Genomic DNA, 16,724 nt, shown 5'->3' with positions numbered 1-16,724 from the left:
CTGGGTGGATTAAACTGCTTTTTGGGGCAGGCCCTTGAGTCAATTCTCCGTCAGGCAGGAGGAATCCGTGGAATCAGGGAATTGTGGAGTGACTTGGGTTGGAAGGGACATTAAAGATCATCTCATTCAACTCTCAGGGTTATTAACTCCAGCTGAGTCTGGCTGCTGAGCTCCTGGAGAAGCTGATGCAGCCACAAAGCCTGTTCTGGAACCGGTGCCTCAGCTGGACTGGGAGATAAGGAAAGTCTGAGGTTGTCAGAAGTCCAGGGAGATTTCACACTGATTTTAAGTGCCTGCAATTGTCACTGAAAACAGTAATTTGGAGCTCAGTGAAAGAAGGAGGGCTAGGAAAAGCCACGAGGTGCTTATTTGCATTTATTAGACTCCTCAAAATGTTTGTGACTCTGAGTCAGAAGTGTGAGGAGCTGCTGAGGAGGGGACTCAGTTCCCTCCTGCAGAATCCTGGAATGGGCTGGATGGGGAGGGACCTTAAAGGTCTCCAGTGCCACCCCTGCCATGGGCAGGGACACCTCCCGCTGTCCCAGGGTGCTCCAAGCCTGGCCTTGGATGCTGCCAGGCATCCATGGAATCACCTGTGCCTCCCTCCCAGGAGCAATTCCTTCTGGATATAAATGTATAAATACCTATTCTGTGTGCCAATATGTGAATAAATAGGATGGAGGTGAGCTCCCTGAGCCTTCACCTGCTCCAGGAATGCCTCTGGAATCGCTGGCTTTTATCATTTTGAAATTTCAGGGACATTTTGTGATGAGCTTGAGGAGAAAAGTGGTGACTAAGAAGTCAGAGGTAACAATCATTCCGAAGGAAAAAGGTCAAAGAATAAACACGCCATAAACTTCTTTTACTTTTGGAAATCAAATTTTATTGATTGGGAGGCTGTCAGATGGCTGAAAAGCAGCAGGAATCATCCCCAGCTTCACGGAAAGCAACCTGAGCTGGGTCTTGCATGCTGAGCAAATTAAACCAAATTAGAGCAAAACCAGGAACCCAATTCTAATTCAAGAATTCAAGGATCAAATTAAAAATGGGAATAAAGAACCATGGACTGATGATTCAGGCATGGAGACCACCCAAGGCAGGAGCCCTCAGTACTTGGGGTAGGACGGTGGCAGCTTGCAGATGTTCTTGGTGACCTGGGGGCAGACCGGGGGGCAGTAACGCTGCACTGGGGGGCAGCAGGGCTGCACAGGGGGGCAATAACGCTGCATGGGGGGGTAGCAGGGCTGCACCGGGGGGCAGCAGGGTGTCACATAGGTGAACTTCTGCACAGGCTGCCTCTGGATGGTGTAGTGGCACGAGGCCCCCGAGTCGTGGCAGGAGGAGCGGGACTCATGGCAGGAGGTCTCGTGGCTGTGGCAGGAGCCGCGGGAGCACATGGTCCTGGAGTTCTGGCAGAGCTGGAGGGGAGAGAGGAATGGTCACAGCCAGCAGGAGCTTATAGATATTTGTTCTGGGATTCCCCATTTTCTTCCTGATTTCCAGTTCTTCAGGGGTGAGAAAGCGGGGTCAGTGTTGTTGGGAGATGCTTTAATGCCTCGCTAAACCCAGAAACTTTTATGGATGGGACTTGATTTCCAGAGAAAAATTGGTCCAAACATCAATTTCCCAAGAGCAGCTCCAGACCCTCTGTCTCCTCCTGCTTGGAAACCTCCAAGCCCCTTTTCCACAAAACCCTCTGTCTGTATTTTCTGCCCTTTCTGTTATTTTGGTTTGCCTTGAGCCTCTGCTCAAAGCCTTTATTTTCATTTGTTTTAATAATTCGCTCTTGTGGGTAACAAGAACTTGGTCTCCAGCATGACCAAGATCCAGAGGTGAGGAGGGAGTGTCCAACACTCCAATTCTATCCAAAAAACTTCCAATTTCCTAAAGAGGGAAGAGAAAAATTGGACTCACCCTTCCAGCAGTGGGGATGGAGCTGTTTTGGAGCAGAGCAGTGAGTGGAGGAAACTGGGATGGGAAACCTTTTATACTTTTCCACAGGTTTATCTGGGACATGAGGCATCCCTAATTACAGATCCCAGCCCATTTCTATCCGCTGTGTTCAGCTTCCCGTATTTTCCCTTTGATGCTCTGTGCTTTTAGCATTGTAATTATTAATAGCTCGTTAATTCCTTCACCTCCCTGTGAACGAGATTGGAAGGAATTTTCACGGGAAGTGACCTATGGATCTGCTCGTGGACAACACGGATCAGGCAGAAGAGGTGTTTGTAATCCCAAATTCCTCAGGGTCACGTGGACCAGGAGCTCCACCTCACCGACCTCCATGTGAAAAAATAATTATTGATGTTAATCCCTGAGGATTAGGTTTAGGGCAGGAATTCTGCAGGGGAATTGCACAATGGGGCCGGATATCTCGATGAGAGGTTTGCATTAGCCCAAATCCGTCCCTCAGTGGTCATTCCAACCTGCCTGCCCCGTGTGGCCCAGCAAGGATTTCTCCTCCAGGTGCCCACCAAAGCCACAGGTGCTGCCACCAAACCTGAGTGGGTTCCTGTCCATGGGGTCACAGGTTCTGCCACCAAACCAGAGCAGGCTCCTGTGCATGGTCCACGGGTTCTGCCACAAAACCAGAGTGGGTTCCTGTCCATAGTCCTCAAGTTCTGCCACCAAACCTGCCCCAGAGTGAGTTCCTGTCCATGGCCCACAGGTTTTGCCACCAAACCTGCTCCAGATTGGGTTCCTGTCCATAGGGTCACAGGTTTTGCCACCAAACCTGCCCCAGAATGGGTTCCTGTCCATGGGGTCATCGGTTTTGCCACCAAACAAGAGTGGGTTCCTGTCCATGGCCCACAAGTTCTGCCACCAAACCTGCCCCAGACTGGGTTCTTGTCCATGGGGTCACAGGTTTTGCCACCAAACCTGCTCCAAAGTGGGTTCCTGTCCATGGGGTCACAGGTTTTGCCACCAAACCTGCCCCAGACTGGGTTCCTGTCCATGGCCCACAGGTTCTGCCACCTCTGTGGATTCCCATCCACCAAAACCTGGCCAAGCAAACCCAGCCTGAGGCTTCAGGTGCTGTTTCAGTCTGGTTTTCCACCCCAATGTGGTGTTGGGGGCACAGTGGTATCAAATGCCAGGACAGGACGGTTTGGGGTGAACAGAATCCCAGATTTCTGGAGTCACTGATGTTGGAAAAGATCTCCACGACCACTGAGCCCAGCCTTTGACCAACCCCCATCTGGTCAAACACTGAGAGCGCTCAGTGCCAGGTCCAGGAGTTCCTTGGACACCTCCAGGATGGCCCAAACCCTCCCAGAGTGGTTTTGGTTATTTTCTCTTCTGATTTTACCCAGAATTTTTTATTTTAGCGGGGGCAGAGTGCTGCTGGTTGCTGCCCTGCTTCCAGCCCTTCTGGAATGATTTCAGGGATGGTGAGACAGGCATGGAGACACAAACACAGCAACGTGATGTGGGAGACACTTCAGAACCTGGATTTTCCCGTGAATCACGGGTGAACTTTGGTCTCCCATGCCTGGGTACAGGTCATGCCCATCTGACCCATCAATTACATCTTCTTGTCCCATAAAAGGCAGGAATGTGTCAACACTGGGATGGCAGCGGGGATTAGGAGTGAGGCACGAGGGATTTGGGGTGATGCTCTGCTGACTCACCCGGATCTCTCAGACTGGAGCACTCACAGCTGAGCTGTGTTCCCCTGGTGCACAGAACAACCCCAGGACACCTCCCTGAGAGGTTTGGGTCAGGCAGCACTTCAGGGAGTTTTGGCCACGTGTGGGAGGAGATTTGCTGTCACCTGAGAGAGGTGAGGAGGGAAAAACGAAAAAAAAAAGGTGCCAGATGTAAATATCAGGAAGTGGCGCAGGAAACAGAAATGTCTGAGGTCAAGAGAGGGGAAAGCCTCCATTTACCAGGAGTGGCTCACTGTGGAAGCTTCCAGGTCCATGAGGAGTGGGATGAGCTCCATAAGGGGTTAGAGGAGCTCCATGAGGTGTGGGATGAGCTTCAGGAGGTGTGGGATGAGCTCCATGAGGTCTGGGATGAGCTCTGTGAGGACTGGGATGAGCTCCATGAGGTGTGGGATGAGCTCCATGAGGTGTGGGATGAGCAGCTGGAGCTCCATGAGGTGTGGGATGAGCTCCATGAGGTGTGGATGAGCAGCTGGAGCTCCATGAGGTGTGGGATGAGCTCCATGAGGTGTGGATGAGCAGCTGGAGCTCCATGAGGTGTGGGATGAGCTCCATGAGGTTTAGGATGAGCTCTAGGAGGTTTGGGATGAGCTCCACGAGGTTTAGGATGAGCTCCACGAGGTTCAGGATGAGCTCCATGAGGTGTGGGATGAGCAGCTGGAGCTCCATGAGGTTTAGGATGAGCTCTAGGAGGTTCAGGATGAGCTCCATGAGGTTTGGGATGAGCAGCTGGAGCCGAGCAGCAGCGCTGCCACTCCCTGTGCTTGACTGAGGGGGTTTCACCAACAGTCTGCACATTTACAGAACATTATCTGTGTTTGCACACCTGACTTGGCTCTGCCTGGACCCTGCTGTGCTTGCTGTGAGCACTGCAAGGTGCAGAGGCCTTTTTTATCCCCGGGATATTTCTCTGCAGGCACTCAGCACCTTCGCTGCCGTGGGAGGAGAAGGTGGGGACAATTTCCTGCTGGATTCCCGCAGCCTTTCCTGCTTCCCTCTGCAGATGTGCGTGCAGATAACACAACTCCAGCTCTCCAGGGAGAGATTCCCTCTCTCTGCTCCTCGGGCCCTTCCCAAGTCTTTCCTTCCATGGAGCGGCACAGCCTGGATGGCTCCGGCTCAGCCGGGAGCGTAGGTGAAACCTTGGATTGCTTGGAAAGGATTCACCCTGGAGATTTTATCTGCCCTCCCCACAAAGCCAGACCCAAACCCAGCCTGGAGCCGCTCGTCTGGCTGGGTTGGCACAGCTGGGTGAGGGGGGACAGGGGTTGGCACCCCTCGATGTCCCCAAGCCAGGCTGGAGCCCGTCCCCAACCCCAACGTTCATTCCCTGCTCCTGCAATCACCGACCTCACACCTGGCATTGAGGCTCCTCGTTATTTTAATTAAGAGCAGTAATAAAAGCAGCGCTAATAGCACCCTTCTCGTTCCTTTCAAAGGTTCAGCATGAACCCTTGGCTAATTAAATGTCTCCTGCATTACACACAGTGCTGCTCTCATCCCACAGAGCCCCAAACCCCACGGAAATCATCCTGGTGGGCTCTGGGGCGGTGAAAAACCCAGCTGCAGATCTAAAATTCCTTTTTTCCCTTTCACATCTACAAGGGGGGGGCTCAGAACTTTAATGGTTTAAGTCAGTTAAAACCTCAGGAGGAAATGGGAATGTTTTTTTCTCGCTCAAGAGGGGCATTGAGGGGCTGGAGTGTGTCCAGAGAAGGGAACAGAGCTGGGGAAGGGGCTGGGGCAGCAGGAAAATGATCTGGAGAACTCCTGGAGGGCTCAGCTGGGAGGAAAGGAAGCTCAGGGGGGACATCAGGAGGAATTTCCCCATGGAAAGGGTGGTCAGGCCTAGGGAGGTTTGGAGTGCCCATCCCTGGAGGTGTCCAGGGAAAGCCTGGAGGTGGCACTCGGTGCCCTGGGCTGGGTGAGAAGATGGGGATCAGGCACAGGTTGGACTCAAAGGTCTTGGAGAACTTTTCCAACCTCAGTTCCTCTGGGATTTCCTGCAGGGAACACAGATTTTTCAAAGCAGGGAGAGTTCCCTCACAGAAAACAGCAATCTAACCCCAAATTCTCCATTTAGAAGGGTCAGAAGCGACACTGGGCACGACGTGGTCCTTCCTCCGCTCGTGTCCTCCTCTTTGTGGGGATCAGGGATTTCCAGAATTCCAGGACAGAGCCTGCTCTGCGCTCACCAGCCACCAACAGACTGCAAACCCTTCACAAGGTGCCCGTGGGGGTCTGAGGCTCCGAGCCAAGGGCTGGGCTTGCAGAGAGGCTGCTCTGCACCTTCAGCCCCAGACAGCTTTTGAAATCAGCCTGGCAGGTGCCCAAGGCGTGGGGACTGCCGGGCTGAGCCACCCCAGCCGCCGGAACGCCACGGGAAGGGGAGGGAGCTGTGGAGAGAGCAGCTCCCCTCAGCCCAGACAGGCTGGGGAACGATGCCAAAGATAAGGAAAACCAGTGGGAAAAACACCAGGACGCCAGCAGGTTTGATGAGCTTTAGGCTTTAATTCAGCATCACACCTTTGCTACCGGAGACGGGAGCGGGGAACGAAGAACAAATCCCCATTCCACCGCGCTAATGCCACTGGGGGTTCTCAGGAGGAGGGGAAGGGGACAGGGGGACAGCGAGCAGCTCAGGGACAGGGGGACAGGGAGCAGCTCCGAGCTCTTCACTTCTGCTGCTGCTGCGGCGGCCACTGCACCGGCTGCTTGATCTGCTGCTGCTGCTGCTGGCACGGAACCTGGGCCAGGGGCACCTGGCCCGTGCCCGCCTGGCACTGCGGGGTCAGCACCACCGTGGGGGTGACGTCCGGCACGGCGGTCACCTCGTGGCACACCAGCCCCTCCGAGCCGTGGCAGGAGCGGCCGCTCTCGTGGCAGGAGCTGCCGCCGTGGCAGGAGGAGCTCCCGGAGCCGTGGCATCCTCTGTTCTCACGGGAGCACATCTTTGGGTTGGTTGAGATGAGGTTGGAGAGCTGGGAAGGAGAGGAGGTTGGTGTTAGGGGTAGGCAGGGCACGGTTCACATCGCTCCCAGGTTCCCCAGCAGGATTTGCCTTTCTGCCCGCCCAGTTCCTCCAGTTTGGGGCTTCATTTCTTGGTGCTGGGTCAGCCTGGACCATCTGAGCACCCCCAGGAGCCCCCACAGCAGCCCTGGCCTCTGGCTCTGCTGGGGCCCATTTTCCTGATCTTCCTCGAGCCATTTCCCTGTCATTTTTTAAACACTTCTCTGCTATTTTTGGAACCATTTCCCTGTTTTCCCTTGAGCCATTTCCCTGCTATTTTTTCAACCATTTCCCTGCTCTCCCTTGAGCCACTTCCCTGCTATTTTTGAGCCTTTTCCCTGCTATTTTTGGGCCATTTCCCTGTTCTCCTTGAGCCATTTCCCTGCTATTTTTTCAACCATTTCCCTGCTATTTTTCGAGCCATTTCCCTGCTATTTTTTGAGCCTTTTCCCTATTCTCCTTAAGCCATTTCCCTGCTATTTTTTTGAGCCATTTCCCTGCTATTTTTTCAACCATTTCCCTGCTCTTCCTTGGCTGCATCCTGGGATGCCCCTGGAGGAGCAGATGCTCTGTCTGATGCTGGGATATCCCACACCAGCAAGAGGCATTTTGGCAAGAATCCCAAAATCTCGTGGCCTTGAGGGGCCCTGGCACAGCCAGGACTGGTGGCAAAGCCCTGGAAAAATCCACTTCCAGAGGCAGGTGCCCAAAATAAAGACAAATTCCTCTGCCTTCCTCCCTCCAGGCCCAATTTCCTGAGCATGAGGAAAATCCTCTGTGCACATCCCAACCCCCTGCTGAGGATTGCTGGGATTTCAGGGAGGCAAAAAGCATCCGGGATGCTGAGTTGGAAGAGGATCCTGTTGCTCCTTCCTCTCACAGCTTAAATCCACCTTCTCTGTCCTTTCCTAAATTTCTTCAAGGAAGAAATTTCAATACTTCAAGGAAGAAGTTTTAATACTTTCATCTCCTGAATGTTTTCCAAAGGAGCTTATTAAAGGAGTCAGGCTTATAAAAGCAATTAAAATTCCCAGCTTAACCCCGAGGTTTCTTATGAAAGATCAGCCTGCTGTCTCCCATTCATCCCCAGATCCCATTCTTTGCTTTTATTCATTTCCAGTTTGTCCTTTGGATGCTGGAAAGCACCAGAGGAATCCAAACATAACTACAGGTAATAGATTTTGCTTCTCAGCATAAGCAGTCCTAATTTTGGGGAGCACAAAACAGCCCCAGCCACAGAGGCAAGGATCTGGCTCTCAGTAACCCCAGGAAATGCCCCCAGAGCAAAGCTCAGCTCAGTGCAGGGAATTCTCCTCGGCATTAAAGGTTATCAGGCACTCACCTGGGCTGTGAAGGCTCTGAAGGAGGAGTGGAGCTGAGTGAATGCTGCTGCTCTCCCCTCCAAGGGCTTTTATACGGTTCTCAAGTCCCTTCCTGAAAATGCAATAACGCCCTGGGGGGAAAAATGACCAAGGTATTTACAAAACAGCCCCACCCCTAATTACCCACCACCTTCAAAAGCTCCTTCCACCCCATTTCTTTGATTGACTTGTCAGGCTCTGGATTGTCTTCCTCGTCTTACACAGCTTTAATTGCGCCCTGCCCCTGGCGGGCTCGGAGTGAAAACCGTGTGGGCGGCCGGGCTGGCTCACCCTCACGGCACGATGACTTTGAGGTTGCAAAACGGGTGGCAAAGGTGGTGAGTTTTGGGGTTCCTGTCCTCCCAAAACCTCTCACCTGGAGTCTGGCAGGAAGGAGAGGTCCCGGTGCCCCCACCCCTCCCCGACTGGTGTTGGCAGGAGAAAAATCTTGGGGCTCTTGTGGAGCAAACCCACCATTCTCGTGTTGTCCCCATGAAAAATGGTGAATTCTTAGAAAGTCCTGGTTGGATGTGCTTGGAAAACACCTTTAAAGTTGTTTTCACCCCATGAGGCGGGTACCAGAACTGAGCCGAGGGTCCCCTCTCTGGCAGGGTCATTTCCCAAAGGAACAAAACCAGGGTGGTGAAGGCTGTGGGATGGCCACTGTGGGAGGCTCTGGCTGGGAGGTGACCCTGGCCAACCCAGCTGGTGGCACAGGCCGCTGCTGGAAGCGTTGGCTTCCACCTGTGAATTCCCCAAAAACGTAACGAGGTTTCCTCAACGTGAGGGAGAACTTACCTTGGAGGAGCCCCCGAGTGGCTGGAGGGTCTGGGGCACTGGATGTGTCCCTGTGTCACCTGCTCCAGGTGACCCTGCTCCCCTGCTGTTGGAGGGTTCTGTGATTGTGACATCAGAGCTTCCATGGTTCCATGGTTCTGCGGTTCCCCACCTACTTGGAGACCTGCTCCTGGTGTTTTTATCCCACCTGATTTTACGGCCTTTCCACCATCACTGACACAGTCACCACTGATTTTCATTGCTGATGCTTTTCCTGCCCAGCCCCGAGACGCCCCACACAGAATTCCTCTGAAAATTTCCATTTTTTCTCACATTTTACTCCGTTTTATTTGCCAGGCTCTGGTGCAGCGATGGGGAACCGGCGCCGGCGGAAGCCGCTTGTGCAAACCTTGCACCCCGTGAGTAAGCTGTGAGTAAAATGCTGGGTCAGAGACCACACATCCGAGCTCCCCACGCATCCTGAGCTCCACCAGCTCTCCCCTGGGGCAGGATGGGAGCACCTGGGTGCAGAGCAGTGGGGTGGTGCAATCGTGGATGCAACCACGGCTTCGCAACACCCCTGGCTTCTCATTTCCCGACCCTGGAATTCCAGCAGGACTCCTGATGTGCCCTCACTCACTTCCCACCTGAAATCCCTCATGGAGCCACGAGGTTTGGCTGGGCAGAGATGCCCTGAGGCCGAGGGGTGGCTCCTGTTTGCTATCACTGAAACAACTCCTGGAGTTTCTATCCAGAGGCGCCAGTTGGAGACTTTCATCCAGAAGCCAGAGCTGTGTTTACTGCTCAGCCTGTTTACCAACAGCTGGGGGAGAGGGGCCTTGGTTGGACAAGCACAGACAGGCTGGGGATGAGTCCTGGCTTATCAGAGCTGGGGGTGAGTCGGGAATGAGGCGTTATCAGGCTTTGGGATGACTCCTGTGTTATCACAGCTCCTCGCAGGGTGACTCGTCCCTGCCCTGTTGCGCAAGGAGAGGGGAGGAAACCTCGCTCTGCAAAAGGATAAAAACCCAGCCTGGGACTCCTCCCAGCCTCAGGATGGAGCTGAGCTCTGGGGAGGGCGGATCAGCTCCGGCTCCTCGTGTCCAGCCTTGGGTGCAAACCTGTGAGCCCTGGGTTTATTAAATATTGAACCATCCAAACCTGGGGAGTGCCCTTTGATAGGAGAGTCCAGAACCAGGGAGTAAGAAATGGGATTTTCAAGGTTTTCTGATTTCTCTCTTTTTGGAGGGACTGAAATTTTGAGGGGGTTTTCAATCACTTGGATAAGCACAAATATTTGAAGGGTCCGAGCTTGGTTTTGCAGGATTCTCTGGGAATTTATTTGAGCTTTCAGAGTTGTTTTGCTGCCCTAATGAAGGAAGAAAACCCACAGAAATATCAATAATGAAGTGGTGGATTTTAGAAACAGAAATAAAAGCAAATAAATGATAACGCTGCCTAATTTTAGAATGGAATTTAATAGGGCTGGTGACAATATCTTGTGTAATTGTCCCCACATGATGATCTTACGACACTTTATGTGTGAAGGATCCCGTGGCCTCAAACACGGGTGTAGAGCTTGGAGGATTTGGGTCTTTGGTGTTTCATGGCAAAGTTTTCTGGATGTTTTTATTGAGTTGAAAATGTCAAAATCCCCTCAGGTGGGCGAAAGCAGAATGGTGAGAAACAAATAATATGATTTTATGTCTCACTTTTAAACAGACCCAGATCTGCAGGTGGTTTTTTTTCCCCCCCTTCCTAACAAGTATTTGGATGAGTCAAACAACCCCAGAGAAGATTAAACGTTGGGCAAACCCCACATCCCAACCAGCCCTGGAACTGTCCTCTCCCCGTGCCTAATTTAGGGCCTGATCCTATCGAAAAAATGCCATGAGCAGGTTCTGGGGAGGAAGCCAAGGAGCTCCTTGGAGTTGCCTCATGCACGAGGTTCTACGTGCTCAGGGTTTCGCCATGCCAGGGCAGGAGCCAGGTAAACAACCTTTCACTGCCAGGTCAGGCTGTAAATAATAATCAGGCGGAAATCCCCCGGGGGATTGGCAGATCTCCTTCACGAGGCTCGTGGGGGCTCCACGGGGTGGGAAGAGCAGCTCCAGAAAGAGGCAGGTTAAGAGCAGAATTCCAAAGTTCTGGAGTTGGGAGGGAGATCTCCTGAAGGGGCACAGGGACACGTCCAGGTGGGGTTGGGAGACCCCATTCCTTCCCTGGGCAGCTGTTTCAGGGCTCTGCCACTTCCACGAAAATAAATTCTCCCTCATGCTGAGGTGGAAATGGGGTTTGGTTTATCCTTGTCCTGTCGTTGGGCACCACTGGGAAGAGTCTGGCACCACCTGAACTTCTCTGGCTGTTGGAAGTGATGTATTTTAATTGTATTAACATAAAATGTACATTTAAATTGGGTGCAAAGTACACATGAAAAAGATCCTTTGTGTTGTGGAGATTCTTCGAGGACACATTTGCATTTCGAGTGAAGGAGCCAGAAATGAAAGAAATCCTCCCAACATTGAAATTACCCACAGACTGTGAAGTTTTATTTTCCAACCCTTGATCCAGAGGAGATGGAGAAAAGAACCTTTTCCCATCACCACAGCACAAACCCCTTTTTCCAGCAGCTCCTGGGTGACTGCTGCCAGTGAGAGGACTGCGGAGCTCTGTGAAGTGACAACACCATCAGGGGTGGGAAAACTCCACTGTGGCACATCCAGGGGCACTTTTGGGACGTGGGGAGAGGCTGCCGGGCCCCTCACTTCTTCTGGATGGGGGGCCAGTGGGTGCTCTGCTTGCACTGCTGGCTCTTGATGGTGGGGACGACCACGGGGCATTTCTGCTGCACCACCTGGGCGCATCCCCCGCCCGCAGGGCCGAGCTCCGGCCCAGGGAGCATCCCAGTTCCATACGTCCCATATCCATACCCTCCTCCATAGTACCCCGAGCCCTCAGAGACCTCCCCCGTGCTTAGGGGGCCACTCAGGGGTGCAGAGTATCCATACCCAGCCCCTGCTCCCTCTGTCACTCCCGAATTCACTCCGTGGTAGACGGATCCTCCACCTCCAACCGACCCCACATCCTCGCCGCCGTACCCCAACCCCACTCCGGAGCCGTAAACCGGGACCGTCCCCAGCGTGGGCTCCCAGCCAGACGTGACCCCACCGTCCCCACTGCTGACCACGAGGGAGCCCTCGGCGTCACACGAGAACCTCCCTGAGATGCTGTAGGGGGCTGGCGCCAGCGGGGGCGGGCAGGACGAGGGTCTCCGGCTGTAGGTGACGGAACTGTCCCTGCCGCACGAGAAGGAGGCGCGGCCGTGGCGGTTGGTGAAGGCGCCCGAGCAGAAGCCGCTGTGGCTCAGGGAGATGTCCCGGCTGTAGCCGCGGTTCCGCCGGGAGCATTTGCGCCGCAGACAGTGGTAGAGCTGGAAGAGGAAAGGAAAACATCCCCAGTGGTGAAGCTGGAAGAGGAAAACACCCCCAGAGGTAAAGCTGGAAGAGGAAAACACCCCCAGTGGCAAAACTGGAAGAGGGAAGGGAAACAGCCCCAGAGGTAAAGCTGGAAGAGGAAAACACCCCCAAAGGTAAAGCTGGAAGAGGAAAACATCCCCAGTGATAAATCTGGAAGAGGAAAGGAAAACACCCCCAGTGCTAAAACTGGAAGAGGAAAACATCCCCAGTGGTGAAGCTGGAAGAGGAAAGGGAAACACCCCTGAACTTGCACCGTTTTACTTTGTTTTGGTGCCAAGGCAGGTGGGGAGGTGCCAGGCAATGTGGCAGCTCCAGGCTTTGAAACTGAGCTGGTAGAGAATCATGGAATTGTGGGGTGGTTTGGGTTTAAAAGACCTTAAAGCTCATCCAGTGCCACCGCCTGCCATGGGCATTTACACCTTCTGCTAGAGCAGGTTGCTCCAAGCCCCTATCCTTCAAATCCAGGGATATCTGGGCTCTTCCTGGGATAGCTTTCCTCTTTCTACCTCTAATTCCAGAGAATCCCAAAGCTGAAATATGTTCTGAATCCAAAAGCTGAAATATAAAATCTGAAATGTATTCTTTTCCCCTCTAAGAACTGCCATGGCTTTCCCCCACTCATTTTTATGTCCACAGAGCTGCAAAATCACCGAGGATCATCCTAATTTCTGTTCCTCAGTTGTTGCCAGAGCGATGGATCAAAGTTTCCACCCTGGCTCTGTTACTGCAGCCCCAAAATTCTTTTATAGAAGGTGATTGGCCCAGCCACAGAGGCTCGTGGCCATTCTGAGGTCCAGCTCAGAGCTGTTATTAATGATATAAAAATGTGCCCTGCACATTCAAACCCACAGAGGGTGTGCGGTCCCCATGTGCCGGCCCCACCACAGACCCATCCTGGTTTTTACCCCGCTCATCCCTCTGCATCCCACTCTGGTGCCTTGATATCACCTTTCTCCGCAGGGATTGGAGCCAGAATGGAGCTGGAGCCCACCCAAATCCCGAGGATTTGGCTCAGGCAGAGGGGTCCTGCTGCCAGCAGGAGCCAAGGTATCAAATGAGCCGCATCCCATGACTAGGAAAGGATAAAATCCCAGAAAAAAAGAGACTTACCCTCTTCAGCCATCGGAAACACATTTAGAAGGTAAATGTCGACTGAATGAGGAGCTTAAACAGCCTCGGGAACATTTATACGGCGTTTAACATGTATGGGAAGTGAGACACCCTCGGGAATGAGAAGGATTTATTTACCAAATTGCGATTTCAGTGTTTGCTTTGACACCCGATCCATATCTCCCTTCACACCGCTCATTTCGCTGCTGTAATTGTTACTCCTGCCTAATGAGCCCGTTCCTGCCCTGGGCTACGCAGGAATCCTCCGGCCCCCAGCCCCGGGAGAGGTGGGTGGGGGAGTGGGTGTAGGAGAATGCGCAGCGGGGACCGTAGGACAAGGGGGAGGAACAGCTCCCAAAGCTCAGGGGTGACAATCTGATCCCTCCCGGCTGGCTCCAGGGGGAACTTTTTCCCAGGAAAATATTTGCATACGAGCCAGAATACCGTTCAAAGTGAAGTGGGAATTTTGCAAGGGCGCTGGAGGTGCTCAAAGAAGAGCTTAAAAAAGGCAGAGTTTGCGGAGGTGTGAATAATGTCCTGTACCCAAACCCAGCCTGGCTGGATTACGCTTTAATGAGGGATTATGCCTCCACATCCCTCCCTTCCTTCTTTTTAATCTCCTTCCTCCGGTTTGGAACAAGCGCCAGGGCTTCAGAGCAGCTCCTGGAGGCTGGACCGGCTCCGGAAAGTTCTGCTGTGGTGACAAAAAGTCCCAGTTTTGGCCAAAGCCCCATCCCCGGGCAGAAATCTGTGTGTGGGGCAGGGGGGCTGCCAGGACAGGGTGCAAAACGTGGGGAGGGGGGGATTTGAGGCCGGGAGGAAGATTTGGAGCAGGTTTGAGGCTGGGAGGAAGATTTTGGAGGGATTTAATGCTGGTTTTATTCCCGCCTGCCTGGCCCGGGGCTGGGTTGGCTGGTTCGCAGGTGAAGATTCCCTCTGGGTACAGATAATGGAATTCCAGAATCCCAGAGGTTGGAAAAGCCCTCCCAGACCATCGAGTCCAGCCTGTCCCTGCTTTGTCAGCCAGCCCAGAGCTCTGAGTGCCCCGTCCAGTCCTTCCTTGGACATCTCCAGGGATGGGGACTCCAAACTTCCCTGGGCAGCCCCATCCAAGGCCTGACAACATTTCCATGAGGAAATCCCTCCTGGTGTCCACCCTGTCCGGCCTGAGGGTGTTCCCTCAGCCTTCTGCAGGAAAGGGGAGGATGTCAAGGCTGTGCATGTGGTCGTGGATGTTTCATTGCCCACCTGGGGCATCACCAGCTGCTGTTGGGTCATCCCCAATCCCTGCTCTTCCTCACTGAGCCTGGTGGCCCTGGTCACATCTCCCATCAGGTCCACAGAGGTGGTCATTGTGTGCTGGCACCTCAGAGGGCCTGCACCATGCCCAGGCAGCAAAGGGTGTTGGTGCTATGGTTCCTTCGAATTTTGGGGTCTTCTGTTCCTCCCTCACAGAGCCCAGGTGGAAATGAAGGTGCAAAACCTCTGGGACAATGAACTGGATGGCTTGGGAGTGAAACATCTCATCAGAGACATTTCCACATCCCAAGACCATGAAGTGCAGGTTGGTGGTGCAAGAACGAAATGAACTCCCAAAAAAAGAGGCAGGTTTGAGCAATTGTAACATTTATTGGGTGTAAAAAGTGGCAGGACATTATCAAAGGCACCCCGACACCAGGAGCAGGGCACAGCAGGGCAATCCTGGAGATCTCCCACGAGGGTGCAGCGTCCAGGGGACGGGAGAGAACACACTGGGAAGGACCAGCAGCAGAGCCAGGGCTGAAGGCAAGGAGGAGCCAGGGCAGAGACTCAGAATTGGAGCTGCTCAGGGCTGTTACTTGTACTGGCAGGGCCAGTGGGAGCTCTGCTTGGTCTGGTGGGACACCACGCTGGGGATGACAACAGGACATTTCTGCTGGGAGGAGCCTCCGCTGCCACCTCCAGAGCTGATGATGATGGTCTGGCCTGAGGAGCTGCCGCTGTATCCTCCTCCCATCCCATAGCAGGATCCTCCACCGCAGCATCCAGAGGATCCACCACCACCTCCACCTCCAATGATGGTCTTCCCTCCTGAAGAGCCACCACCGTACCCTCCTCCCATGCCATAACCTGAGTATCCTCCACCACAGTATCCAGAGGAGCCTCCACTGCTTCCCCCTCCAATGATGGTCTTTGATCCTGAAGATCCACCACCGTATCCTCCACCCATCCCATAGCTGGATCCTCCACCACAGTATCCAGAGGAACCTCCACCTACAATGATGCTCTTTGATCCTGAAGATCCACCACCATACCCTCCTCCCATCCCATAGCCTGAAGATCCTCCACCACAATATCCAGAGGAACCTCCACCTCCAATGATGGTCTTTGATCCTGAAGATCCACCACCGTACCCTCCTCCCATCCCATAGCTGCCCCCACTGCAGCATCCAGAGGAACCTCCACTACCTCCACCTCCAATGATGCTCTTTGATCCTGAAGATCCACCACCATATCCTCCACCCATCCCATAGCTGGATCCTCCACTGCAGCATCCAGAGGAACCTCCACTACCTCCGCCTACAATGATGCTCTTTGATCCTGAAGATCCACCGCCGTACCCTCCTCCCATGCCACAACCCGAGTATCCTCCACTGCTTCCCCCTCCAATGATGCTCTTTGATCCTGAAGAGCCACCCCCATATCCCCCTCCCATCCCATACCCAGAGGAGCCCCCACTGCAGCAGGATCCCCCTCCTCCACCACCAGAGCTGATGATGACTTTGCCCCCTCCGCCCCCGCAGCAGGAGGAGCCTTGGGATTGGTAACTGGAGGAGCCGCCCCCGTGGCAACCGGAGCCTTGGCTGTGGCACCCGCTGGACTGGGAGGACATCCCATGGCAGCCTCCGGAGCTTTGTCTGGAGCACATCTTGGAGCAGTGACCCTGCAAGGAACGGAGCTGTCAGAAAGGAGAACCTGGGAGACGCAGCTGAGCCTTCTCAGCTCGGGAAGGAAGAGTTCCCAGGACTTGTCCCATCTTCTGCAGCCCTACTTGAAACTCCCTCCCTGAGAGCTGCCCTGGCATCCCAGGGATATCTCTGCAGGTCACAACAATTCCAGGAGCCCTCTGCGTGCAGGAAGGTTGGGAACACTTCCCGAGGTTTTCACACACGCTCTGACACGCCTAAAAAATGGTGTGGATCCTTCTGGATGTCTCACACTGACTCAGCCGCTCAAAGTTCAGCTTTCAGGGCTCCACCTGCAACGCCCCTGTCTAAGGAAGGGAGCTCTGTTGGCACCTCCAGTTGGTTTTGGAGCCACCACGGCTCAAAGAACACCCGAAG

At 53.7% G+C, this 16,724-nt stretch overlaps 3 protein-coding genes across 3 annotated transcripts; all 3 read right to left on the bottom strand.

Moving 5' to 3' along the window:
- Window positions 1–1,106: 1,106 nt before the first annotated feature.
- On the bottom strand, window positions 1,107–1,397 carry LOC311163978 (uncharacterized protein; the record flags this gene model as incomplete). Its single annotated transcript, XM_084223199.1, has 1 exon — window positions 1,107–1,397. One exon carries the CDS (start codon window positions 1,395–1,397, stop codon window positions 1,107–1,109), a length of 291 nt encoding a protein of 96 aa, XP_084079325.1.
- A 4,946-nt stretch (window positions 1,398–6,343) lies between these two features.
- On the bottom strand, window positions 6,344–6,619 carry LOC311163818 (uncharacterized protein; the record flags this gene model as incomplete). Its single annotated transcript, XM_084222946.1, has 1 exon — window positions 6,344–6,619. The coding sequence occupies one exon, from the start codon at window positions 6,617–6,619 to the stop codon at window positions 6,344–6,346; it is 276 nt and encodes a 91-aa protein (XP_084079072.1).
- An 8,616-nt stretch (window positions 6,620–15,235) lies between these two features.
- On the bottom strand, window positions 15,236–16,309 carry LOC311163817 (uncharacterized protein; the record flags this gene model as incomplete). Its single annotated transcript, XM_084222945.1, has 1 exon — window positions 15,236–16,309. One exon carries the CDS (start codon window positions 16,307–16,309, stop codon window positions 15,236–15,238), a length of 1,074 nt encoding a protein of 357 aa, XP_084079071.1.
- Window positions 16,310–16,724: the final 415 nt, after the last annotated feature.

This window comes from Fringilla coelebs (assembly GCF_963513975.1).
Source record: "Fringilla coelebs genome assembly, chromosome: 29".
In the NCBI taxonomy this organism is placed as follows: domain Eukaryota; kingdom Metazoa; phylum Chordata; class Aves; order Passeriformes; family Fringillidae; genus Fringilla; species Fringilla coelebs.
Note: the sequence above shows the minus strand (reverse complement) of the source record. Positions and strands in the feature narration are given on the sequence as shown.